At 40.1% G+C, this 26,635-nt stretch overlaps 1 protein-coding gene across 1 annotated transcript in view; it reads left to right on the top strand.

The window, feature by feature from the left end:
- Positions 1 to 25,060, top strand: part of LMO7 (LIM domain 7) — a 140,272-nt gene extending 115,212 nt beyond the window's left edge. Inside the window, exons 19-33 of the mRNA XM_054163008.1 lie at positions 1,071 to 1,174; positions 1,862 to 1,922; positions 2,944 to 3,000; positions 5,135 to 5,160; positions 5,432 to 5,536; positions 7,299 to 7,391; positions 8,720 to 9,111; positions 11,707 to 11,772; positions 12,063 to 12,128; positions 13,928 to 13,980; positions 16,826 to 17,045; positions 17,979 to 18,251; positions 19,639 to 19,747; positions 21,382 to 21,484; positions 24,332 to 25,060. Coding sequence (XP_054018983.1) covers positions 1,071 to 1,174; positions 1,862 to 1,922; positions 2,944 to 3,000; positions 5,135 to 5,160; positions 5,432 to 5,536; positions 7,299 to 7,391; positions 8,720 to 9,111; positions 11,707 to 11,772; positions 12,063 to 12,128; positions 13,928 to 13,980; positions 16,826 to 17,045; positions 17,979 to 18,251; positions 19,639 to 19,747; positions 21,382 to 21,484; positions 24,332 to 24,354 — 1,751 coding nt within the window. The 3' untranslated portion in view covers positions 24,355 to 25,060. The remainder of the gene's footprint in view (positions 1 to 1,070; positions 1,175 to 1,861; positions 1,923 to 2,943; positions 3,001 to 5,134; positions 5,161 to 5,431; positions 5,537 to 7,298; positions 7,392 to 8,719; positions 9,112 to 11,706; positions 11,773 to 12,062; positions 12,129 to 13,927; positions 13,981 to 16,825; positions 17,046 to 17,978; positions 18,252 to 19,638; positions 19,748 to 21,381; positions 21,485 to 24,331) is intronic.
- The last annotated feature ends 1,575 nt before the right edge of the window (positions 25,061 to 26,635 follow it).

Here is a 26,635-nt window from a genome sequence, read left to right as displayed (position 1 = left end):
CATTTTTGTTCCCGCCATACCACAAAACCAGAGGGACTGATCTCTAGATGATAGTAATTTTTAGAGCATCTTTCCTTCAGTCATCAGCTCCTTTTTTTTCCCAGAGAAGAGAGGATCTTGCGTTCTTTTTTTGTTTGTTTGTTTTCAAGTAGTGTCAGATATGCTGAGATCATCCCAGAAGGGTACTACCTATTCTAGCTACTGAGGATTTTCATCTTGGAAAGTCTTGCCATGGGTTTGATCAGGATACCCTTTGAAGTCCTGAAAGAATTGTTCCAGGGTTGAAAGTGTCACCAATTACTTCTTTCACATTTTAAAGACAAAACATTCTTTTAGTGGGAAGCTAGTTTGAGTAAGTTGCTAGCAAGTAAGGGGAAGAAGTAGTGGAATGGTCAAGAGGAAGGAAACCAATCACAACATATACAGGGCCTACAACAAATGAAGAGTGAAATTAGTGGTGAAGAGCTCATTGAATAAATTTTAGAGAGTTGATGAGAGAAATGATGGAGTCTGAGTGAAGATAATTTGTCTTCACCTCATCAATTTTGCTAGTTTAGTTTAGGCTGCCTTCTTTTTGTCCTCCGTGTATTTCCTGAGGAGCACGGATGTGAAAAATGGCACTCCTCTGGATAGTGTGTGAGTCAAACTGCACCTTGTGTGAGTAAAGCTGGAAGAATTTTCTCAATTCTTACTAATGATAATGAAATAGTTTCCAATTAATACTAATTACTCTGTAATGTTGAACTACTATAGTCCATGTTAGGAAAACAACTATTAAATTTGTAACTGGCTTATTACTAACACATTTTTGGGGAAGGCGGTCTGCTCCTAAAAGCTCGCTCTTCTGTCTTCACAAATTCCACATGATTTGTGTCTCCCTCTTCTGTTATGTGTTTTTGGTGTTATTTTAATGTCTTTTCACTGACTCTTGTTCTGTTCTTTGACATTACTGTCTGCATTAATTTCTTGATCCTCCACATACCAAAAAGATTGGGGCAAAGACCAGCCTTCCCTGCCACATGTAAGGCATAAAATCCTCAATCTCACCAGTATGGCTACCAACATTATAGGTACCTCTGAAAATAAATGGATTGATGCAACTTCTGGAGAACACCTTTCAAATGTTTCCACCATGTCAACAAAAAGAGACTTCTCCAGCAGCCTTCAAAGCTCTGTGAGTATGTTTTTGAAGGGTCATGGGATTTGGAGGGAGGAAGAAAGTAAAAATGTAGTGCCTTGATAGGAGGGAGGATGGAGGACAAACCCTTGAAATCTGATTTATTTATTTTTCACTTGTATTGCTTAAGGAACCTATAGGATTCTGCACATACAGAGATGTAGTTATGTATTAAGGGAAATAAAGTAGCAAACCCTTAAACCATCTTAACCCATTTGTGAGTGGACACTACTAAGTGATAAGTATTAAAATATTCACAGACTATATTGTAAATCAAGTCTGTAGGGTTTTTATTCATTAGAAAAGACATTTACCTCCGTTATTAATGAGAGTTTCATCCCCAAAGAATAAATGTGTATGGGCTTTCAAATTACTTGCAAATAATACCTTGCCTGCCAAGGAACTGAAACAAAAAGATCTCTGCTTCTGGCATTTTTTTTCAAACTAATGGCTTTTACTGCAGCCACCAATTCGCAGCTGGTTATTGATCTCCACAAGTGCCTGCAGTCGTTTTATCATATAATACACTCAGGAAGTTTTTCATAGAGTTTTTTACCTTTCTGTGTATAGTGTTCTGAAGTGTTCAGTGCTAGAAAGTTACTGTCAGGGGAGACACATAATTGTATAAACTTCAACAAGTATAAGGAATCTAAGCCCTATTTTTTTATCTGTTCATTTATTTAGGATACAGAAACAAAATTGATAAATGGAATGCAAGGAGATGTTGGCTCTAATGAACAAAGAGGTAAACCATTGTTGCTTTTCATCTGGTAATTGTGTGGGTTTGGAGTGAGCACAGATGCTTGTAATCATCACAAGCTTTATACAGTGGGCAAAGTGAGACCTTAATGTACTGAAAGCTGCATCACAGAGAATTAGTTGCATCCAGACTGGGTGTAGTTTGCTTCCACGGAGTGCTCGGCAGTTGGAGAAATGAAAACAAAGCAGCAACAAACTTGTCTCTGAATTAGTGGCTGTAAATTTACTGTGGTAGGGGAGAAAGGAAAGAAGGCACACAGTGCATTGTAATTGGTAATGCGTTGTGTGGAGACAGAGACAGTATGAGCACTGATTTATTTCCCGGCCCAGGAGCAGTCTTAAAGAGGTGAGGTTTGGGGGGCAGTAGTTGTTTTATTATTATTATTTTATTTTTATTCCTGGAGAATGATATTGCTTCTGGTATGAATAATAATTACTTATGATGCTATGAACAGTTATAGCCTTACTTGATGACAGTGAGAGAAACCAGGTACGTAAACTTCCTAATGGAGCAACAATCCTTAAATAGGAACTTTGTATTTCATTTTATCTTGAATTCACATGATGATTTATAAAAGAATTCACTCAAGAGATCAGTTGCCCTCTGGAGATACCTTTCTGATGGCCTTAAATGGTCATTAGGCTCTGCAGTCCAATTTGGCATCTCAGTTGGAGAGGCTTAAATTAGACAGGGAGAATCAGAGTCCAAATTTGACACTTATGCTGTTGTTATAATTGGACATTCTTAGTGATAAAATGAAATACTAATCAGTATATGATGTAACCTACTAAAACCTGTATTTGTTATTATAGAAGATTAGATTTCCTCTGTGTTTCAAGGGCTTTTTATTCTTCTGAAGTAACAGTGCTGTAAATTGAAGATCTAACAAAAGTTTCTTATCCAGTGGTGTCAGTCATGTAGAGGAGAGGGAAAAAAAAAACCCAAAATAACCCAGAGAAGACAGCACCTTATTGATCTGTTTGTATTCTTTGTATTTTTCAAATAGCATCTGAACCTATTTCTTTGAAAAACTTTAAAAGACGGTCTCAATTTTTTGGACAAGGTAAACCAAAGTGCTAACATTTCATGTACTTCCATGAAATTGTTCCTGCTGCACACTCTTCCTAACAAGTCTGGTGCTGGGCACTATACCTCTTCAGCATTGTTTGTTGCAGTTATAACGAAGCAACATAATTAATTTCCCTTCTTTTCCCAGGGTCATCAGGTTATTCTTACAATTCATGGGTCTACCTTTGTGGTAATGGGTCTTTGTGTATTCTACTATATCTGTAGCTGTTTAAGTCTTTTCTATGTTTTTCATACTTCGATTTTTTGTGTGTTTTTTCTTTCACTGGGTAGGAGTAAGAAGGATAGCACACTCTGTTCAGGTTTGCTACTACCTACAAAACAAGAAAAATGTTGAATGTTCCAGCAGAGGCTTAGCGCAGATCTCAAAGAGCTGTTGATAAAATGCTTGATTCTGAATTTAAGTTTATCTTGACTTGCAGCTCTGTGCTTTCATTTGGAATGGTGGAAAAAGGCAGCTGAGCTGCTGCCTTTCCACTCTGTGGTGATGTCACAAGGTCCCAAGGTGGCCAATATAAATTTTGAATTGAATATGCTGGCTTTTAAAGGCAAAAAACGAGGCACTCAATTTTGGTTTTGTAGGTTGCTTCTTGGCATTTTGCATGTCACAACTCACATACTTCCACTAATGTTGCGTGTCTTATGCTGTCTTCAGACTCTGTATGCCTTGCGGTTTTGCTGTACCCTGAAGAGTAAAATTCTGGCTCACTGAAAGCTTAGCATGAACTTTTCCAATTATTTTAGTGGGGCCAGGACTTTGCCTTCAGTGAAGATGGCTTCTTTATTTTTTTCCCAGAAAGTGATATGTGAAGTGCTGCAGCATAGATCTGTGTTTGTGGTTCTATTTGCTTCTAAATATTTCTGATGCATTGTATCTGCAATATGGTACTATTTGGTTGCTGGTTGTTTGGGCAGGGGGCGGTGTCTGGTTTTGGGCTCTTTTTGTTGGTTTTGTTACTGTGTTTTGTTTTGCTTTTTAAGGCTGGCTACGAAGTTTGACTTTTATCTTAATAAATTAGATGGCAATATTTGAAGTATTTAACTTGTGCTTGAGAAGGAAGAGAAGGGTGTATTTCCAGAGTGTATACTCAGTTTTGTTCATTTTGAACTTTTGAGACTTTAGCATTGCAATGACACAGGAGAGTTATCTTCCTAAATTTGTACAGGCCAGCATAAGCTTTCAAGGCTGAATGAAAAGGGAAACAAAACCGGATGCTGCCTGTGCATCCCTTTAATGTCTGCTGGTGCAATTGAAGAAGATAAAGTCTGTTTATCTCATTGTCACTGTGGCTGTTGTGATCTGATAATGAAGAAATTGTGCATATATAGTGTTGGACACTAGTCCATGACTCCTTAGATACCTTGTGTATGCTATGTTTGACCTTTCCTCCACTTTATGTGGTCACTCTTCAGAAAACTGTTAGGACATCTGGCTTTTTTTGCATTTTATTAACTGAAAGGTGGTCAGCTAAGTATCAACTACCTTGGCAGCAAATCAAAATGAAGATGATGCTTGGAAAAGGTTTACACCTGTGGAGTTTTTTGCATTTTCTGAATTTTTCTAGCATAATATGTCTCTGTCTAATCATCACCCTGGCACACTCTTAAGACCAGACTTGATAGCCTCAAATAGCATCAGGTTTGTGGCTTACCAACTTCATGTGCTTTGGGAGTAGGTGAAGAGGACAGTTGTAAAGGAAAAGCAATGCATGATTTTGTGGTAGAGCATTTGCTTTTACTTCACATCTAGGTCAGTAGGTGAGCAGCTTTTCTGCCTTGGAGAAGTGTTCTGGGTATTGGGCATGCTAAACAGTTATGTTTCAGAATAACAGGAGAGGCATAGAAAGAACCTCTGTGTTGCCACAGTGGGAGATGTACTGCTACTTCAAGCAATTGCTGATGGCACTTGTAAGCATGTAAAGCTTTTGAACAGATGCACACGGTAGTTGAAAGCACATCAAGTAAGTTCAGGGGGGCAAAATGCAAGCATGACTTACTAAGGAAGCAAAAATCAGTCTGAAGCTCAGACTTTCCAGATATACAGAACTCTTGCAGTAGTTGAGTATGTAAGGTTCTAATGATTTTTGGGTTTTGTCTTCCAAATCTCACAGGAGGCCCGGAGCCTGCAATGCCTGATGTAAGTACTATTCACAAACCACTAATTAATTAGTTGTATAATACTGGTCGTTTCAAGCAGCCCACTGCTTTCTATTGCTTTATACTGACTAAGATCTTCTAATGTGTAATGGAATGGTTGCAGTCTGTCCCTTTGAAGAAAAGACTAATTTAGATCCTTGTCACTATGAAGCTGTGGTGTTTGTAGTGCCTTTTATTTCTCACTTCACAAACAAATGTTTTAAATTGATTTGCATGGGAGAACATAATATTTCATTTCTGTGCTATATCAGCTCCCAGTCCCATCCATTAGTGCTCCCAGTCGTCGCGTTTGGGATCAAGAGGAAGAACGAAAACGACAGGAAAAATGGCAAAAGGAGCAAGACCGTTTATTGCAGGTATAATTTGTCTTCATAAGCATAGGTCAGCAATCCCTTAGGCACAGCAGCTGTTAGGGACAAAAAAATAACATGTGACTCCTACAACTCTTCTCATTGATGGCCTAAGAGGACTTTCAGATATGTTTGTTAGACTGCAAGCTAACAATTATTTAGCAAAAACAGGACAATGCATTACTGAGCTTCGTAAAATCAAATCCAGACTTAGAGTTCACTACATCTAGAACTGCTCGTCATCACAAGGCTGATATGCTCTTAATGGTAACAGCGTTTAAAGGATAAACAAAGACCCGAGGGGCAGCAGTCTTCACTTTAGACAATGAGGGCTTTTTTTTCCCCTTTAGAAAATTGTCTCTAGAATATCCTCACTGGAGAGGAAGAGAAGGCAGCCAGTGCTGTGGTTAGATTCCTGCTAGCATTCTGCCATTAAGCAATCAGCTAATCAGTCAGAATCAACCTGGTTCCCAGGATCTCTGTGAGTCAGGAAGCTGAACTTACTAATGCAAAACCACTTTGATAAGTTGCTAGAGATGGAGAGGTGTTGCAGAAGTTGTTTGTCATCTTAGGATAGCACAAAAACACTGTGCAAAGATCTTAGCTCAGTGAAGCATAAGCCCATTCAACCAAATTCACCAAGATACAGTTCTTCAAATTAAAGTTACCTAAAGTGTGTTGGCTAGGAGAGATGTCAGTGAACATCATTTACCAAGAGGGTTTATGCAGAATAAAATTGGTGTATTCGGCAGAAAACTGTGATGTCAAAGTACAGCATAGTAACGCTGTTGGGTATTCGATGATTTCTTGTTTGGCATTCCTTTTAGCATACAAACTCTGCAAGGGAAGACCAGCACCTTTCTGAACACATTTATGTTATGGTTTAGGTGCTCCATTTGTTGCTTGAAGAGATATAAAGACTAAAGAGAGATAAAGATCTATAGATATAAAGATATATAGAGATATAAAGACTGAAGAGATATAAAAACTCAACTTTGACTTCCCTGTCCTGAGGGCAGTCTCAGCCCTCTGCTATCACTTTTCTTTCCTTTGCTTCTCCTTTTTTTCTGTCCTGAAGCAGTAAATTTGACCAATTTTTTTTTTGTCTTCACCAATGAATATTTAAGTAACAGAGAAAGGAAGCTAAGTCTTTCTTTGCACATTTCCAACATCTTAGAATGCTTTTGACATCATTAAATATTTTGCATTTCAGCAGATGTAACGGGTGACTGACAAAACCACCAAAACGTTATCTACCTGGAGTGATGCCTTAAGATATTACATTGATTTCATAGCAAATCCACTCACAGGACAAATTTGGCTTTTTAGATAACAGAAATTGGGTTTTATTTAGATAACACTCCAAAAGATCAAGGTTACTGCCTCATATTTCACTTGATGATTACTTTGGGCACATTAGTATGGTAAGCAATTCCAAATCAAATATAATCACTCCATCCTTCAAGAAATACCTTAGATGTCTGATTTTGTTCAAATGGTAAATAAACTGTAAGACAGAGAATTTAACAGATGTGAGGTTAGTTGTTACGAAACTTAGCATGTAATAAGCCTGGATTCTCTGAAATCAGTTGCAGAACCCCTTTGGATTGTATTCAAGACAGGATTTCATTCCTACTGTCCTAGTGAAGCTCCAGCATGTTATTACTAGGCTAGTCTGTTAAGAAAAACACATCAAATACCAGCAATCATGCAAATAAACCCCACCATGTTTCTTATTTGTGTGTTTAACTTCTGTCTAACCTAACAGGAGAAGTACCAACGGGAACAAGAAAAACTGAGGGAAGAATGGCTACGAGCTAAGCAAGAAGCAGAGAAAGAAAGCTCCAAATATTTTGATGAGGTAGGCTATGAGTATGGCTTCACCTTTGCCTGTTTAGTTTCATGATGGCTTTTTTTCCTTATAGTAGACTCATGCAAGTAGGCAAACAAGTTTGTGGTGGTTTGGTTTAGTTTTTTTGCTATATCACTTTACCTTCTCGTTTTGGAAACTAAATTGTTGTCTGTAACTCACTAGGAAGAGGACACAACAATTGGAAGGCAACAATAAATGGGGATATTTTGAGACCTAACTAACACCAGAAATACATTGGCAAAAAGTTAAAGCATGTGCTAATTATTATGACCAGAATGAAGTGGTCACCTTTGCTGTGTATTTACTGACTGATGCTATTTGTTGGAATTCTGCATCAATACTTCAGCGTGAGGCTTGTTTGTAAGTGTCTGACTTGTAAGTGTGCTGGCAGCAAGTTCATCCTATCTCTGATAAACTTACTTATCAGATCAACTGCAGACTTGCAATCATATGCTTCAGAACACTGAATGTGTGTGGTTTCTGTAGGTGTCGACTTCTGTGGCTGTTGCATATAGGATGGCGAACAGGTTTTTTCTGAGTGCGGGAGATGTTTCAGATATCTCTTCTTTATTGCTATGCAAGTGCTGCTTCGGGCCATTCTAACTAGATCAGTTGTGTTTATACAGTAGACTGTAATTTAAGGCTTGGGACTTCAGTAAGAAAGTTCTCTTAGAGGACTTTACTGTGCAAGAATGTAAACCATTTCATATATCTTTCTGTCATTAGAGGTTTGGATCGACACACAGTGTTTGTTCTCTGCAACAAAAACATCTTTTGACCACTGAAAGACCTTTTCTCATGTTTGAGAGAAGAGTCATAGAGTGGTAGGTCTGGGGCTTGATTTCCAAATGGAGGAGGCTCTAGGTTTCTTCCATAGGAGGATTCATGTGAAATGCATTGGTCTGTTACCCACTTGCAGTGTATACACTCTTAGGTAGCTCTCAGGTTTTGAAGTCAAAACAGTAGGGAGAATGCTTAGTATCATGGAAGAGTTTGTTTTCCATGGGTATTTAAGTGGGAATGGGATGGCTTGCCATGTAAGTGATACTCCAGAAAGCAGAATGTTTCACATAGTTGTGGCCACACTGCATGTGGTGCTTGCTAAGGCTACTGCATGGAATGAAGCTCTTACATTAGGAGAATGTGCTAACAGGCACTCAAAACATGAAAGTACACCCTGAGTCTTGCATTGAGAATGTTTGGGATGGTTTCACACAGTCTTCCCTCACAGAATAAGTGAACTTTTCTGAGTAAGCAACCTGTTTAAAAACCAGCTTCCTTACCTAAAACCTTTTTTATCCTTTCCTTTGCTGCAGGAGCAAACTGTTCTGACCTTAAACACATCGTCTGTCCCTGTGCAGGCTCCGTCTGTGTCCAGCTGGAGAGCAAGCGCTGAAGTGAATACTGAAGAGCCAAGAGAGAGTGGAGGAAGTCAGATGGCGGTGCAGTTGCTGCGTGAAGAAGAAGAAAGGAGGCGTCAGGAGGAACAGAGGATCCAGGAAGAAGCAGCCCAGCGTTTTGAGCAAGAAAGGCAACTTCAAGAGCTTGAGAGGCAACGCAAAGAGAGGGAAGTGCAGTATGCTGAGGAGCAGAGACGGCAGGCAGAGGTGGAGGAGCAAAGGCGGCAGGCAGAGATGGAGGAGCAGAGGCAGCAGGCTGAAAGGCAGAGGGAGAAGGAGGTATCGATGGAGATTCCTCAGTACCAAAGGTGTGCACCTGAGATGTACTCTTTTCCTTTTGCATTAAAAATTCAAACAGATTTTTTTTTAATGGGAGTGTGTGTGTCCTAAATACAGGTATTAATGTAAGACTTGTACCATAATCACTCACTGCAAGACACCACACTATAGCCTTTCTTTACAAAGGTAGAAAGATCAGACATATGACAGTCTTATCCAAAGCATCAAGTGATCTATTAACCCACTTAAGCTCATTTTTTAAATGGGAAGTGTCAATACAGAAGTTACAGCCAAATCAAAGATGACCAGTTCTGGAACCCCTATTACAAGAAGGATATAGACCTGCTGGAAGGTGTCCAGAGAAGGGCCACGAGGATGATCAGAGGGCTGGAGCACCTCTCCTATGAGGACAGACTGAAAGAGTTGGGGCTGTTCAGTCTGGAGAAGAGAAGGCTCTGAGGTGACCTAATTGTGGCCTTCCAATATCTGAAGAGGGCCTACAAGAAGGCTGGGGAGGGACTTCTCAGGATATCAGGTAGTGCTAGGACTAGGGGGAATGGAATGAAGCTGGAGTTGGAGAGTTTCAGGCTGAACGTGAGGGAAGAAGTTCTTCCCCATGAGAGTGGTGAAGCCCTGGAATGGGTTGTCCAGGGAGGTGGTTGAGGCCCTATCCCTGGAGGTGTTTAAGCCCAGGCTGGATGAGGCTGTGGCCAGCCTGATCTAGTGTGGGGTGTCCCTGCCCATGGCAGGGGGGTTGGAACTAGACGATCCTTGTGGTCCCTTCCAACCCTGACTGATACTATGACCTCAGGTGCATAGTGTGAAGGTTTGTTGTGAGCACCCTGCATAAGCTTATAAATTGAGAGCCAGTGGCTCAGCGTACAGGACTTTCAGAAGACATACTAAGTTCACTCTTTTTTAGCAAATGCATGACTGATTTTCCAGACTCCTCTTTCATTTTAATTTGACAATACAGGAATAAATTTTAATTGCACCATTGGGTTGGTTTGTTGATGAGAGATATTGTGGTGTATGAGAGAACAGATACTGGCTTAGATATTGTAGCCTGATAGAAATACCCACTGTGGATACTCTACAGCAAGAAAAAAGTTTATTTCATTACCTTCTTCAGCAGTTTGGTTTGGAAAAAAAACAACAAAAAAACCCAAAACCCACCACCAAACACAAAAAACAAAACAATGAACTTCCCCCCCCCCCCCCCCCAAAAAAAAACCCCCAAAAAAACCTCCCAACCAACAAGACCAACAACAACAAAAAAACAAAATCAAAACCAAACCAATCAACAAACAGGCAAAAAACCCACCCCAAACAACCCAACAAAAGAACTCAATGAAACAAACCAAACCCACACACCTAAACAAACAAGAAAACCTCCTCACTATTAGTTTACAAGCTCATGTTCTTGCCCAGAATTTTTCAGACTATTGTTACAGGCATCATGGGAGATTAATCTGTCTGGAACAGATTAAAACAGTAACTTTCCCTTATTTCATGTGTTTTTAGTTTATTGCCTTGTGTATGAGTAGCTTTGCTGTTTCTCTTGAGGATTTTCCCCTCATGTGAGTAGTAAGAGATGACTGAATATAATGCATGTTATCAACTTAATTCTTAGAAGAAAATATGGTTATAAAATTACATATATTTGCAGGGGAGATTGTGAGACTTGGAGTTGTTTTAGGTCATTGGAAAAAACTACTGTTTGAGATCCCTGCTGAGCAAAGCAGGGGCATAGTTAAAACAGCTAAACAGGTTCTTCTTGGCAGCTGAGTCCAGCATATCTCTCCAGTTTTAGGATGCCCCAATTGCAAGATAATAGCACTATGTGTGGTAACTTATTAAGCTTCTGTAATATCTGCATATCTAAATCCTTGATGCATGCTTTAGTCCCAGGGGATTTCATTGCATCTGAGGCTTCTGCCAAAGGATGTATTTTGCTAAGAATGGCCTTGCTTAATAATAAAGGAGCAAGTTCAGTGAAAAAGAGATTTAAAATACCTAGCCTTAAATGTTTGCTTTATGATGATGTCCAGAGATATGACTTGAAATCTAAAATGTTATATAAAAATCTCTGAAGTCATGCTATTTGCTGGAAAGAGCACTGAGGTTGGTCACAGGCAGCTGCAAGAGTTTTGTCAGTGGAAGTTTTGAGTGTTTTTCCATGGGCTGCAGTCCGTGCCTATACAATTTCCTAGAGTACCCATGTAACTGTTAGAGAACTGCTGTGTTTGAACAAAACCCACGGGGACGTGTTCCTGTGCAACCTGATCTAGGCACACCTGTGTTAGCAGGGCAGTTGGACTAGATGATCTCGAGAGGGCCCTTCCGACCCCTAACATTCTATGATTCTGTGAAAGCTTGCCTACTGGCTTTGAAATGGATGAGATAATCACTGTCATATACTGGTACTTGCAGTTCTTGCAGCACATGAAGTGTTTGGGCTTTTTTTCCTCATGCATTTTCATGTTTGTAGCACATCTGAACTCCCTCAGTTTTCTCTATCTGTACTTACTGTTCGCTCAATTTCCAGAAGATGTTGGGGTTTGGGTTTTTTGTTTGGGTTTTTTTAATGTGTGTTTTCTTTTTATATCTGTATATACTTCTAGGCATTATGAGCGATATGAAGTATCTAAAACAATAGAGGAACGTGGTGGCCATCCTGTCATTGACAGGTAATAAGAAATTGATAGTCTTCATCAATAAATATTAACCATGCTGATACTTACCAAAAGTGTAATTTCAGACAGTTTTTTGAACAACCTCTCTTTTTCTGCCTTCTTTAGTGAGTTGTGTTTCTCACTAATAAAACAAAGCCTCCTTACAACTTTACTGTTTGGGGGCTTCTCCATGTTGTTCCTTTAAGCATCTGGTTTGGATATTTTTAGGGGAAATACTTAAGTCTATGTATGCCTTTTTTTGGTATATGAACATAGTCTCATTGGTTTGTTTTCATTTTTAATAGGCATTATGAACGCTACGAAGTTTCCAAAACCACTGAGGAGCATCCTAGCCAGTCATTTGTTGACAGGTATGTGTGAAATTGAATCTTGGCATAGATCATTACAATGCTGTTTCTGTGTCATGAAGCTTTGAAGCTTCTAACAAACTTCAGCCATGGCATCTAAGTGTATGCTTTGTATTGCTGCTGCGTTTTGCAGTTTTTCTAGCTTGCTTTCATATTTATAAAACAAGCAGCCAGGCTTTTGGCAGATTGTACACTGTGCTGTAAACAAGTTAGTCAGTAGGATTTTACTGGGAGAAGCAGAATTATAAAGAAGTAAATATGTGGGTGGTACTAGACTTACCTGGCTAGAAAACAATTTCAGATAATACTGTGGTTGTGTCATAACGTTCTATACAAACTAAGGTGCAGTCATCCCAATCAGGGTTGTGCAACTCAAGAGAAAGTAAGCAGGGAGGGAAGCGAGAAGCAGTAGCAGCTTATATATCACAAAGATAGCAGATGTGCCACTTGTTAAGATATGATCTCTTACCTTGGCTATTTTCTGTTTTGTTTTGTTTTGTGATTTGCTTGGGGGGTTCATTGTTTTACTACAGTAGCCACTGCAGACTTGGGCTTTTTGAATAGACAGCTTTCTTCTGCCTTTTAGTAACTGAACCATGATAAAAAAATGCTGGGGTTAACTAAATCCAGAATATTTGTATTAAGCCTTTGTCTTAGGTGGTATCCCATAGGACTTCTGGTGATCATCTCTGTTGCTTATTTAATAAGTTCTTATAGTAAGCATACCTTTTCTTTTTTAGATTAAAAGAACCCCAAAACTTACATGGTAGCACTAATGGAGCTGTTGCAAATGGAATATTGAACTTTCAGGAGGTGCCTGCATTAAATAGTTGCACCTCGAATCATAAAATCATAGACTTGTTTCACTTGGAAAAGGCCTTCAAAGTTCATCAGGCCCAACCATTATTGAACTGCCAAGCCTGGTACTTAACCACATCCCTTAGCACCAGTCTATGCATCATTTAAACGCTCCCAGAGATAATGATTCAACCACGTCCTTGGGGAGCATATTGCAGTATTTGATAACCCATTCAGTGAAGAACTTTTAATATCCAATCTAAGTCTCCCCTGGTGCAGCTTGAGGAGGACACTTAGGTGCTAAAAGCATCTCAGGCAAGGCTGACCTACTCTTTGGAGCTCCTTTTTACTACAAGCAACTGTGAAATTGTCTCATCATTGTTGATAAAGCTCCTGCTCTGTACTGTCAGGAAAACATCTTTTTGACATCTGTCTTCCTGTATATTGAATGACATTTCTTTGCTAAAACTCATTAAAAAGTTATGCCACTGGGGACAAAGAGTGAGTAATATATTTCCCGAGAACAATCTGTGTGCAGTGTTTGAGGAGGTGTTTTGTTTACTGTCTAGTTAGGTGGCTGAAATATGATTTAAGTTACTCAGGAAGTTAAATAATTTATAAACCTGCTTTGAAAGTTAACACTTCTTTGACTGTCTGGCTATAGTCTTCACAAAGCTTCTAGAGGGAAGGACTTGGTTTTCACATTGTTTTGTTGAAGCAAATGCAATGATCAGTCCCTTATATCTGAAGCACTGAAAGCTTTTAGTGCACACTTTTAACTGTTAATCAGCAATTACCTTTTGACATCTAAATATTCCCATCCCCCCCTGCCCCTGCTCAATATCCTGTTGGTCTTTAGGTAATTTTGCCTGTTGCTTTAAGTACAACATAAAATGTTGATGGTGGAAAAAATGGACTGTGTGTCTGTAGTCTACAGTAAGATCTTTGTCCAAGATGAGGTCGCCTAGTTGAAATAGAGAAATTAATGTTTTCTATATCCTTAGGAATAAGTCCAAGTCAACTTCAGAACTGAATGAGTTCAACACAGTGAGAAATGGTAAGTACTGATTAATTTTCATTATTTTTAAAATGTGTTGTTTTGGAAAAAGGTGTATCAGATGTGGTCATCATAAGACAATTGTCAAAGTGCTTTTTGATAGCTGCACTGTAATTCAGATTCATACTATGCAACAATTCCATGAAGTTGCAACAGCAAGATTTCATACAGTCAACATATAAGCTTAAGACAAACATAATTAACTATTTTTTTGATGACACTGATATTTATGGGATTAAACAGGATATGTAGGTGTATCATTGAAGATGTATGTGTTCTCTATATGTTGACTCTATCAATAAAAAACTGCCCATACCGAGATGCTAATATATTTGACACATTTTGTACATACTGTTTGCTCTTTTTAAACTTCCACTAGTGTAGAAGTAACATAGCTAGAAGTCTGCTCTTGATACTCAGTGTCACAGTATAACTAAGGTTGGAAGAGACCCCAAGGATCACTGAGTCCAACCTGTCTCCACAGACCCCATGACTAGACCATGGCACCAAGTGCCACGTCCAATCTCCTCTTGAACACCTCCAGGGACGGTGACTCCACCACCTCCCTGGGCAGCACATTCCAATGACGAATGACTCTCTCAGTGAAGAACTTTCTCCTCACCTTGAGTCTAAACCTCCCCTGGTGCAGCTTGAGACTGTGTCCCCTTGTTCTGGTGCTGGTTGCCTGGGAGAACAGACCAACCCCTTCCTGGCTACAACTACCTTTCAGGTAGTTGTAGAGGGCAATGAGGTCACCCCTGATCCTTCTCTTCTCCAGGCTAAACAATCCCAGCTCCCTCAGCCTCCCCTCACGGGGCTTGTGCTCAAGGCCTCTCCCCAGCCTTGTTGCCCTTCTCTGGACACGTTCAAGTGTCTTGATGTCCTTCTTAAATTGAGGGGTCCAGAACTGGACACAGTACTCAAGGTGTGGCCTAACCAGTGCAGAGTACAGGGGCACAATGACCTCCCTGCTCTTGCTGGCCACACTATTCCTAATGCAGGCCAGCAATAGCTGGTTTCCTGGACTCCAGTTCCTTGCTGCCTTTCTTCAGTTGTCCTTCAATTACATTACTGTGTTTTTAGAGTAATGTGTGTAAAGCAAGTAAAGAAACTGTGTTTATTAGATAGGCTACAGTAGAAGATGCCCAGAAGCTGTCCCTGTGTCTTAAACATGGTTAAATACAGTAATCCAATTACAGTATCACAGTATCACCAAGGTTGGAAGAGACCTCAAAGATCATCAAGTCCAACCTGTCACCACAGACCTCATGACTAGACCATGGCACCAAGTGCCACATCCAATCCCTTCTTGACTCTACCACCTCCCTGGGCAGCCCGTTAGTTAAATGCTGTATTAGAGGATATATGGCAGACTGACGTTATTTGCACATCACAGTATCACAGCACATTAGAGGTTGGAAGAGAACTTGGAGATCATCAGGTCCACCCTCCCTGCAAAAGCAGGATCACCTAGGGAGTCCACACAGGAATGCATCCAGGTGGGTTTTGAAGTCTTCAGAGAAGGAGACTCCACAGCCTCTCTGGGCAGCCTGTTCCAGTGCTTTGTCACCCTTACTGTAAAGAAGTTTCTCTTCATGTTGAGGTGAAATCTTCTATGTTCAAGCTTCTACCTGTTGTTCCATGAGTTAAAGCTGGATTGTTGAAACTAATGAGCAAGTAAACTTCCACAATATTTTGTAATGGTAATGTATAGAAATAAAACCAAGAGCAAATCCATAGTTAGGGCAGTATTCAAAGGGATTTAAATTCCAGTAGAACAACTTATTGCTGAGTAATTTTCTTAGCCTCACTGTAAATAATAGTTGCTGAATCTGGGAAATATAGAAAAAATTGTTGCCTTCTAACTTGTTAATACATAGTGAAGAAAGACAACTTGTTTGTTTCCCCTTCCGAAATTTCAAAGGACATTTATACCATAAAATCTCATTTCAACTGACTAGTTAACACAACATCCAAACAACAGAGAAGCGCTAAGATTTTTACTCTGCCCCCAAATGTACATACATGTTTGTCTAAAGCAAGATAAAGCAATGTGCTTATTGCCTTGAAAAGGAAAGAATTACTGAAAACAGGAACATCTGTAGGAGTATGAACTCTTACAGGGAATTAACGTATCCCACCATTCAACAATATATTCTATACTTGCTTCAGTTTGTATCAGATTAAAAAGTCCCAATTGTGGCACTAAAAGAGGTCATGCCTTTTAAAAATACATGTTTGTGTGTATATACATACACACACAAATGTATGTGCATATATACTTGGGAAATGAAGGAAAATGCCTACTTGTATTTAAGTTAAACATCATGTAAAAAGCCACATTAGTGGATGTTGTGGAGAGGCTGGTGCTGGTCTCTTCTCACATGTAGTAAGTGATAGAACAAGAGGGAATGGCCTCAAGCTGCAACTGGGTAGGTTTAGACTGGACATTTGGAAAAAAAATTTCAGAGTGGTCAGGCATTGGAATGTGCTACCCAGGAAGGTGGTTGAGTCAGCAACCATAAATGTGTTTAAATGTCATTTAGATGTGGTGCTTGGGGATATGAACCTTAGGCATGAACCTTGTAGACTAGGGCAATCATTGGACTCAGTGATCTTGAGGGTCTATTCCAACCTGAATGTTTCTGTGATTCTGTGGGTCAAAAATTTTAATAATGTGTTCTGAGGTTTGGTACTGGGCATCCAGCTGTGAAAGGGAACTGGAGAAGCTTGTGAATGTGGTGATGAATGCCTGCTTTTGGGGTTATAGCCAGTGCTGAATGCATGACCGCTGCTTTTATGCCTTAAGGTGTCTAGCTGAAGCTTGCGCATGTTGTTCAAACAGGTACCCAGAGCAAGCATTCAGAGAGGTCCTGGACCACAAGTGAGTCACAGAAGAAGGCTCAGAAGGAGCACAACCTTTCTGCAGCAGAGTTGGAGAGACAGCAAATCCTTCAGGAAATGAGAAAGAAAACATCTCTACACACAGACAGCAGCTGGATTAGGCAGCGCAGTTCCAGTATACATAAAGAGCCTGTCAGTCTGTACAGCAATAGTATGAGGAGGTAGGAATCACGTTAAAAATTTACTTTGTCTCTCATCAAATATTTTTGTTTGGTTATTCTAAACTGCAGCTTGTATTACAGAGCACAGAAACAAATTGAGCCTGTGAAATGCTGTAAGGTAAACTGCATAGCAGCACAGATAGAATGAAGCAGCTGTATTACATCTGGGATTAAATGGTTTGGGGTTTGTTGGTTTTGGTTGGGGTGGTTTTTTGTTTTGTTTTGGGTTTTGCAAGTAAAGAATGTGGATGTGACCTGTAGATAACTCAGCTGCTTATTTTTTGGTTGGTATGCCCGTAATGGATATCAGCATTGTGCTTTGTCATTGACAGATGTGCTTAAGGATTTCAGCATGACAATTTATTGTGGAATTTAAGGAGTGTACTTTTTTTTTTTCTTCAACATAGAAATAGTCAGAAAGTCTGGAGTTTGTTTCTTGCTTTAGGTCATGTCTAAGTGTTTGATTTGTCACTTAGGAAACAGCCAAGTTATCAGTTAGGAGTATGTTTAGTTACTGGGCCAACACCTTGTACCTAGACGATGCTATCCATTCTGGGTGGATTGTTATTTTCCATCTGGTATCCCTTGGAGAAAACAAAAACAAACCTGGTAGCTGAGGTCCGGCTCTGTACAGCAGATTTTGATAATACAGTTCACTCTGATAAAGCTGCAGTGAAGACTGTTTTGACTATATTCTGTAGTGGTTAAGTGCCACCTCTCCTTTGCCTCACCTGCTTTTTTCCCATGACGCTAGAACTCGGACACTGAGGATGCTCAAACATTTTAAACAAGTATGCAAAGGGTATTTTTCAGGGTGATGACATTTATGCTAGTAAATTCTTTAAATGATAGGATAATGGGTTTATTTTTCAAAAAATCAGCATGCAGCTTCAGCCATACTGCCATTTATGGTTTTATGTACCTGTTTTACAGAGGGGAGTCTTTGGACAACCTTGATTCTTCAAGAACAAGTTCCTGGAGGCACCACTCATGGCTGAACCAGTCTGCCTCCTCTTCATCTCTGTCCTCTAATCAAGATGTCAGTCGTCCAGTGTCCACTTCAAACCGAGCTTACATGTGCACTCCTTCCTCCAGCAAAGTACCTCCTGTGACCACCTCTGCCAGAGCCCCCTCTATGTCCCAGGCAGCTCCCCGGGCTCAATCTCCCCTCTCTGCTTCTCAGCCAGGGTCCCAGACACGAAGCAGGTGAGTGGATGACTTTCTACTGTGAAAGCAGAAATCTTGGGCTGCACTAAAGAGTGGACTTTGTATGTATAGTGGTCCAGAGCAGTGTTCTTGATTAACATTGATTAAATCTGAAAAGTACCTGGAGTTTTCTGGATGGATGATGGAAACAAGGGCTGATGTTACTTCCCTGTGCCAGTCATTCAGAAAATTCCCTGGGTTTGTCATTGCTGCTTGACATCAGTTAAAAAGAACCCAAAGAGACTGGAATAATAAATCTCCAGTCTCCAAGCTGTGTGCTGCTTACCAAAATGATTAGTAAAAGTCTAGTCCAGATGGCATTTCTGACATTTATTTTCTTAGGTTTGTTTTAACAAAAGATTCCTGAAACCCACGCTTTATGGCCCTCATCTTGGTCTCTTCTCCCCCCTTCCTGGCATGTGGTCAATATCATCTCAAGGAGCACTCAGGAATGCTCATAACCCATGACCCTGGAGAATTAGAGAGTAGAATGTTGATTTTAATCTAGGAGGAGAAAGCAAGAATTGCAACATGCTTTGAAACAAAAATAGAAATCAGTTATGGTGGGGTAGAGAACTCTGCTGTTTTATGTGCCTGAAACATTTTTAAAATACCTTGGGATAAGACTGTAAAGAATCATCCCAACATGTAGATACAATACATTTAACAGCAACAGTGTGAACATTGCTTCCCTAGCTCTTCAACCCTCAGATATTTAGTGGTAAATTGACTTTTCTTGTATTTCTTTCCCTCTTTTTTTCTCTCTCTCCCCCACTCCTCCCCCCTGCCCCCGAAAGCTATGCTCCTACATCCTTTAGAATGTAAGAAAGTTACCTTCATAATGGTGCTGGCTTATCTCATTTTTACTTCCATTTGCTAACATCTTGATAAATCTATGGAAACTGACCTCCATATGACTTATGTTCAGACACTTAATATTATGTGTCCAGGACTAGCCTTCTGCTATCTAACAAGGTGCAGATGGTGGGATTTGGCAGGGGTGCTTGCTAAAACTTAGCCTTCAGGATAATTCCCCACAAGTAAAGCAGAAGCACAAAGCTTATCTTCTTACTCTCCAGACTTAACAATATTTTTTGCTTATTTTTGTCAAGTATTTTATACAGTGAAAGATTTCCCAAGAATGTGACAGAAGTTTTTCATTTGTTCCTCTATAACTTTGATCTAAATTACAACACTTCAGCTTCCCCTAGTTTTCATATCTACCATAAAAAAGTAATAATTTTCAGTTTATTTTTCCCAAGGAACCCTAAACTCCACTTTTTACCAGTTTGTTTGTATTCTTAATCTGAAAAAAATTCTTTGACAACTTTTCTTTGTCTTTTAAACCTTTTCAAGCTTGTTTTAAGGATTTTCATTCTATATTTAGGTCAGTCAGTGGGAAGAAAATCTGTTCATACTGTAATAACGTTCTGGGCAAAGGAGCAGCCATGATCATTGAGTCTCTTGGTCTTTGTTATCATTTACAGTGCTTTAAGGTGAGAGCTGGGAGTCGCATCATGAAGAAACAGGAACTAATCAGGAGCACGCATGGCTGCTCAGTGTTATGGTCACAGGGGCTCTACTAATCACCTGCTTTGCCTTCTACTCTTGACAGCTTGCTGCATGCATATTTCCATGAGGCAGTCCTACCTGCAAGCATTTAGCACTCAACTCCAGAAGTGTTTCTTTGACACCAGAGCTAACTAGTAGGACTTTGACAAGTAAGATGGGCATGTTGACTGTGAGATTAAAGTTCTTCCTCCTTCGAACTGGCAGCAAAAAATCCCAGAGAAAACAGCTCCTTAAAAAAACCCAACAACAAACAAACAAAACAACAACAAAACCCCCAACACAAACAAACCAACCCAGAAACAAAGCAAACCAACCAAAAAACAACCAAACCCCAAACATCCCAGCCTGGCAATTGGATCGTTCAAGTTAATCCTAATAAACAGCATTCAAGTGGTATTTTCAGGCAAAGGCATGTAGGCAGTGGTCAGCTTGGCAGGATAAAACCCATCACTACACAGAAGCTGTGTTTAGTACTGGTAAACTGACTATACCCAGCCAGAAGCCAGGGTATGTTAGGTCCTGCTCAGAGCTGAGATGTAGTTACGTGACTTCCAGTCAGCATAAGCCATATGCAGAGTTGGAACAGGTTGCCCAAGGAGGTAGTTGAGGCCCCATCCTTGGAGATATTCACAGCTGGGCTCAACCGGGCTCTGGGCAACCTGATCTAATGGAGGACATCCCTGCTCACTGCAGGGGGTTTGGACTAGATTACCTTTGGAGGTCCCTTCTAATCTAAACCATTTTATGATTCTATAACAAAATACCAAATATGTTTCTCAAATTTCTGAAAATTTATGAGCTGTTAAGCAGGCTGCCATCCAGAAGATTCATTGCTCATTTAAGCAGGCAAACTTTCTGATCCTCTGTAGTTAAATGCTTCATAAATTCACTGAGGAGAGTGCTACATTTTGGGTTACATTCCTTCCAGGGGAAAGCAGTATTCACAGCGAAGTCACATTCAGCCACCATAGTTAGAGTTTCTTGTCAGCATAAAAGCTAACAAGCCCCTTATTCATGTTTTTCTTTTAAAAAATAAAATAAAAAAATTGGATCCCCTCTCTCCAAGTAAGGACTTCTTTCTGTGATGCAAACCCAGAAAATTGTGGGTTCCTGAGTATTTGCTGCTTTGAGTGCTAAAGGGCTGAGGATATCAGAAGCATATGGTGCCACATGGAAATCTGCAAGCAGCATACCCAGTTGTTCTGTGCCAAAATTGCTGTTGCCATCTAGACAACAAACTTTTGTCTTTACTGTGGTGAGTCACTTTTTGTTCTCAGATAAACCAAAATTCAGGTTAGATTTAATGAATTAATCTCTAAAAGCTGTCTGCTCTCTGTTTGCTTCGTTGGTGTATCTGCTCTTCATTGTCCAGTCATTGCCTTTAAAATACTTTCTCAGAGTTGGTTGCGTTTTGATCTACTAATTGTTACACATTTGCTTCTAGTGATTGTGGGTTTATGGTTCAAGCTTCGTTGATCTTATTCCGAGCTGCTTTTGAACAGCATTTTAATTCCTTAATGTTTTGTCCGGAGCTGCTAATTACTCTTCTGTCACACAGTGTGTTGCCTGTGGATGCGACCTTGGGGGATCCCGAGCAGGAGCCGAAGTCAGGATCCGAAACAATAAACTCTTCTGCAACGACTGCTATATCAGATTTAAAAGTAAGGCAGTCCAGCTGCAGTGTGCATGACTGTGGTGCTTCTCTCTGCTGTACAGCCTCAAGTGTTTGCACAGCTGAACCACTTGAGAGCTCTCATGTTTAACTTTAAGCTGGTACATTAGTAAATAGATTCAGCAAGCTTTGGTTGCCATTTTCTGTCTTTTGTAGTTTAGTCACTCCCAACTTCTAACTTTGTGGTAGCTGATTTTGCCACCTTGTCATTAAGTAGCAATGTGGTATAGTCATCTTGCTTCATAGATCCGAGAAAGGGATGTCAAGGAGTTGTCAGTTGCTGAACAGACTTGTCTTGATAATAGAGAACTGGTGTTGAAAAATTGCTTACATTTTTAAAGACAGTAGTCTGAGCAAGAATTTAATTCAATCCTAACACATACCTGGAAAGCTGTTAGTTTATCCTGTGCAGGTGGCACAAATGCTGGTTACTTTTTCCGATGCTGCTATTATTTGAATTATAGGTCTGTGATTGGTTATTCATTTAGGTACAAGTTCAGGAGGAATTGATTTACTTACAGATCTTAATTAAAAGGTGCAGTATAAATTTTTTTTTCTTTTTTTATGGTTTGCAGAATTCTGATTTACTGGAGCATGATGTTAAGGCTTTGAATAATGGTGTTGAGTTGTTTTTTTCTTCTGCTGTCATAGATGATGGTAGACAACCTCCTAATTTTGACAAGTCTCAGGTGTTTTATATGGCTCTGTTTGTGTATAACAAATATGGAATTCTCTAGAATGATAAAATTCAGCTGAGGGAAAGGATTTATGAATTACTTCCTGGGAAACATGTCTGCATTTTTTCATGAGCCCAGCACATTTTTCCCGTGGCGAATCAGAAGGCAGTGAAGGGAACAGGATACTTGTGCTGTAGCTCTTGGGCATCTACTTGGCTGAGAAGCATAGCTCAGAAAAAGAGAAGCTCTGCATTTGATACTGTTGCTGTTTTCAGGCTCTTTTTGGCTTAAGGAAAAAGGAAAAGCTGCCTGTCCCACAGAAATGCTTGTCCGCACATTTGTAGCTTGAGCTACAAATCCCACACCTGGCCTTGATGCTAACAGTGCTTTCATGTAGACTAATATTTAGGTGGAAGGATGCCTCTGTGGAAGGAGGAAGACATCACCCCCTTCCATCTGTCATGTTCAGAGAATTTATCACTCTTTTGACTATAAGACTACACCAATGTGACAATGTTCCCATTCAAATCACCCAGATGTGTGGGAGATTCAATCTGGAGCCCTGCTCATGTTATTTTGTCTTTGTCCTTTCTTTTGGAGGGAAAAATGCTGGATGAGTTGGATGAGATTAATACTGAAAAAAATCTGGGTTTTATTATCCTCTGCCAAGACATTTTTCAGGAATTCAGTGATTTGGTAATAACAGCAAATTGTACCATGGATAAGTTGCTGTTACTGTCTTACTGACATTACAGCCCAGAAAGCTACAGCAATGCCTTTCAGAAGCAGAGTTGATCTATGAGAAAGTTGTTATACATCCTCTTCCCTTCAGATTGCATCTACTTTGGCCAGTGGGCACCTCAAAACACAACTGTATGAGATATTAATAAATCAGGAATTGTAAGGACTTCGAGGTGCATAATAAAATATTTAAATTAGTAATTTAAATTAGCTGTTCTGAATAGTACAAAAAAAACCCCAACACCAACCAGCTGGGTGATTACTGCAAGAAAATATACTGATGACACCGCACTGGTCTGTGATGCAAATTACTTTGTTTGCAGCTGGCATTTGACATCGACCTGGCTAATTATTTGTTAGTTTGGAACGTGAACATCTTGGCTAAAAGGTTTGATAAACTGTAGGATAATTAATGTTCACTGTGTAATTTTATGATGTGATATTTTTGCTTTTTTTTTTAATGTTAATTTTGTGGTTTAAACTTGGAACGTTGCAGAGAAGCACCAGTGTATTGGCAGATGCCCATAAATATGTACAGAGGGAGGACAAGAAAGTTCTTTTTAAACATTGTTACTGTTGTTTAGCAAATTTTAATTTGACAACTGAAGGATAAATTTGATAACTGAAGGATAGGATTAGAAAAACTGCCATCCTGTGACTCTATGCTAATAGCAAAAATAATTCACAGAATCACCAAGGTTGGAAGAGTTCTCAAAGATCATCAAGTCCAACCTGTCACCACAGACCCCATGACTAAACCGTGGCACCAAGTGCCACATCCAATCCCCTCTTGAACACCTCCAGGGATGGTGACTCCACCACCTCCCTGGGCAGCCCATTCCAATGGCAAATGACTCTCTCAGCGAAGAACTTCCTCCTCACCTCGAGCCTAAACTTCCCCTGGTGCAGCTTGAGACTGTGTCCTCTTGTTCTGGTGCTGGTTGCTTGAGAGAAGAGACCAAACCCTGGCTACAACCCCTCTTCAGGTAGTTGTAGACAGCAATAATGTCTCCCCTGAGCCTCCTCTTCTCCAGGCTAAACAATCCCAGCTCCCTCAGCCTCTCTTCATAGGGCTTGTGCTCAAGGCCTCTCACCAGCCTTGTTGCCCTTCTCTGGACATTCTTACCAACTTGGTAAGGTGCATGTTTCTGTGGAATATTACTTGGCCTGAACTACTTGCAGTGCTGTTATTAGATTAAACTAAAATTTCTATTGTTCATTAAATTTGGGTTGTTAGATTCAGAATGTATATCTTAGTTTATGTTAACATGATCAATAGGTACTGGAAACACCATGATCAATAGGTATTGGAAATGCCATGACCTGACTGCTTTTGAATTGAAAAATTTTAATTTTCATCAGAAAGATTCTTCAGTGGCTGCACTTTAACGGCAATCTCTTGTGTCTCTCGCTAACAGCTGGACAACCAACCTCCATGTGAAGCAAATGAAGATCTGAAACCACTGTTGCAGATACAAGAAGAGGTGATTGCTGCTGTTGTAGATCTATAAATATATGTATTTTGTGTGTGTTTTTTCTAAGAGTAACGCTCGCTTGTCTAGTCTTCATAGCAATGCCTTGTATTCTTCATATAACTATTTTTATTTATAAGAAAGTAATTGCATTAAGGAAGTATCTGGGGAAATGCTTTCACTTTTTCAGCTTTGAGTACAGAGAGCACAAGGGAGAATTAAGTATATTTTCAGTAATAACTTCCAAATATTTTTGAGGCTTATAATCGACTAGGTGACTTTCCAATGGTATAAAAAAGAGAGTGTTTTGTTTCTAAGCTCTTCAGGTGAGCATTAGAGAGATAGCTAATATAAATATATATTTGCAATTGCTGTCTTTATATTTTGACATATGCTGAAAGTGAGTTCTCTAGGTTAATATGAAGCTACATTTAAATGCACACAAATGTGTTTGCTTTCCATATGCTGGTTTCTAAAATGATGTGCTTTTTCAAAACTTAAATACAAAGAATAATCTGTTTGCTCAGTGGTGTTGGCATAATGTTCTGTGGAATGCATTTAAGGCAAAGAGTTTTCCCATTTGGAAAAAAATGTAACTATCACTTTTTTCCCCCCCCACAAACTGAGTGGAGAATGGTTGTTGAATTACAGTATATTTGTAAATAAAATTTCTGATGTTGCATTTATGTGGTTTGGGTGTTTTTTCTTTCTGCCCAGCTAAACATGTCTGAGATGATTTGCTGAAATATGTAATAGTTTACATTTCATCTTGGGAATGTTGTGTGTGTGTGTAAGCATTAAGATGTCCACCTAAATACGTGCAAGAACAATAGTTCTTGCTTTTCTCCTTTCCTTTACAATTGACATCAGACGGGACATGAGGAGGAAGTTCTTCACCATGAGAGTGATGAAGCCCTGGTATGGGTTGACCAGGGAGGTGGTTGAGGCCCCATCCCTGGAGGTGTTTTAAGACCAGGCTGGATGGGGCTCTGGCCAGCCTGATCTAATACGAGGTGAACCTGCCCATGGCAGGGGGGTTGGAACTGGATAATCCTTGTGGTCCCTTCCAACCCTGACTGATTCTACGATTCTATGACATCACATTTTGTATATAGTTCTCTTGTCAAACTCCTCATTCTTTTTGCCTTCAGCATTTAATACAAGTGGTGAGACTGTCCTGTACTCATTCCTGGAGTGTGGCAACTAGAGGAGGTGGAAGTTCCCCAAAGCTTCTTTGCCAGGACTAGAAGTTTTCAGAACCAGCTGGAAATACTGTGGGTTGGGTTCTGCTCCTCCTGAAAATGAAGCTGGAATGTACAATATGTGTTGTTCAGTGGTGGCTCCAAAATTGCTTTGGTCAGTGACTTCCCCAGATCACTTCATCCCTAGTTATGTACCCTTCTGTGTCCTTGGAAGCAGTGAATCAAAAATGGAATGTGGAGAGGATCAGAAGAATTCAGAGGAGCATTTTGTGGATGAAACTGATGAAGGGGACAGCTGAGAGATGTAGGGAAGACAATGGGGCTCTGAGTTCAAGCTTGTACATGGCACTGGGAGTAGCTGCAATGAGACTGACAAAGCAGCCTCCTTCCTCTTAGGAGATGTCAGGAACCAGTAAGAGAGCTCGGCAGACTGAGGAGGCTGTGATAGCTGAGGGTAGCAAGAGAAGATTATGCTGTTGTCTAGTTTTCACCCTTCTTTTACAATAGGCAAGTATCAGCCTGTGAACAGCTGCCCCTCTCCCACTAATACATTCCCAAAAGTCCCCATCACCAGCCCTGAAATACACTGACAGACCCAAATTCTTTTGCCACAGGCCAAAATTTCTCAGTCTCTAAGGCACTAGCGAATTTATCCTAGCCTATCCATTTCACCTCTCCCGGCATTGTGTTTTGCAGCAAAGCTGTGGGAAAGGCCACGAATGGCCGTGCCATCTTTTGCATCTTGAGCACATCCCTATCCCTGGGAATGGTTTGGGCAGGGAAATCACCTTGGGGTTAAGAATGGAAGTAGAAAAAAAAAAAAAAATACAACTTAGCAGCTGTAGTCTGCAATGCTGCAAGAGCTGCCTGATTGCTGTTCCACAGCCTGGAGTGATGTTCTCTGAGCCAGGTTGGCTTTTCCTAAATGACGTCAAGAATTTCCATGCAGGCTCTGATTTCATTTTCCCACAAAATGCCTGTGAAAAACTGGGTTATTTCATTAGCTTGTACCAAATTGCTTGCCTGGGAGCAAACCATAAATGGATCT

The sequence above is a fragment of the Dryobates pubescens genome, chromosome 7 (genome assembly GCF_014839835.1).
Source record: "Dryobates pubescens isolate bDryPub1 chromosome 7, bDryPub1.pri, whole genome shotgun sequence".
Taxonomy (NCBI): domain Eukaryota; kingdom Metazoa; phylum Chordata; class Aves; order Piciformes; family Picidae; genus Dryobates; species Dryobates pubescens.
The sequence above is the reverse complement of the archived record's forward strand: the minus strand, read 5'-3'. Positions and strand labels throughout refer to the sequence as shown.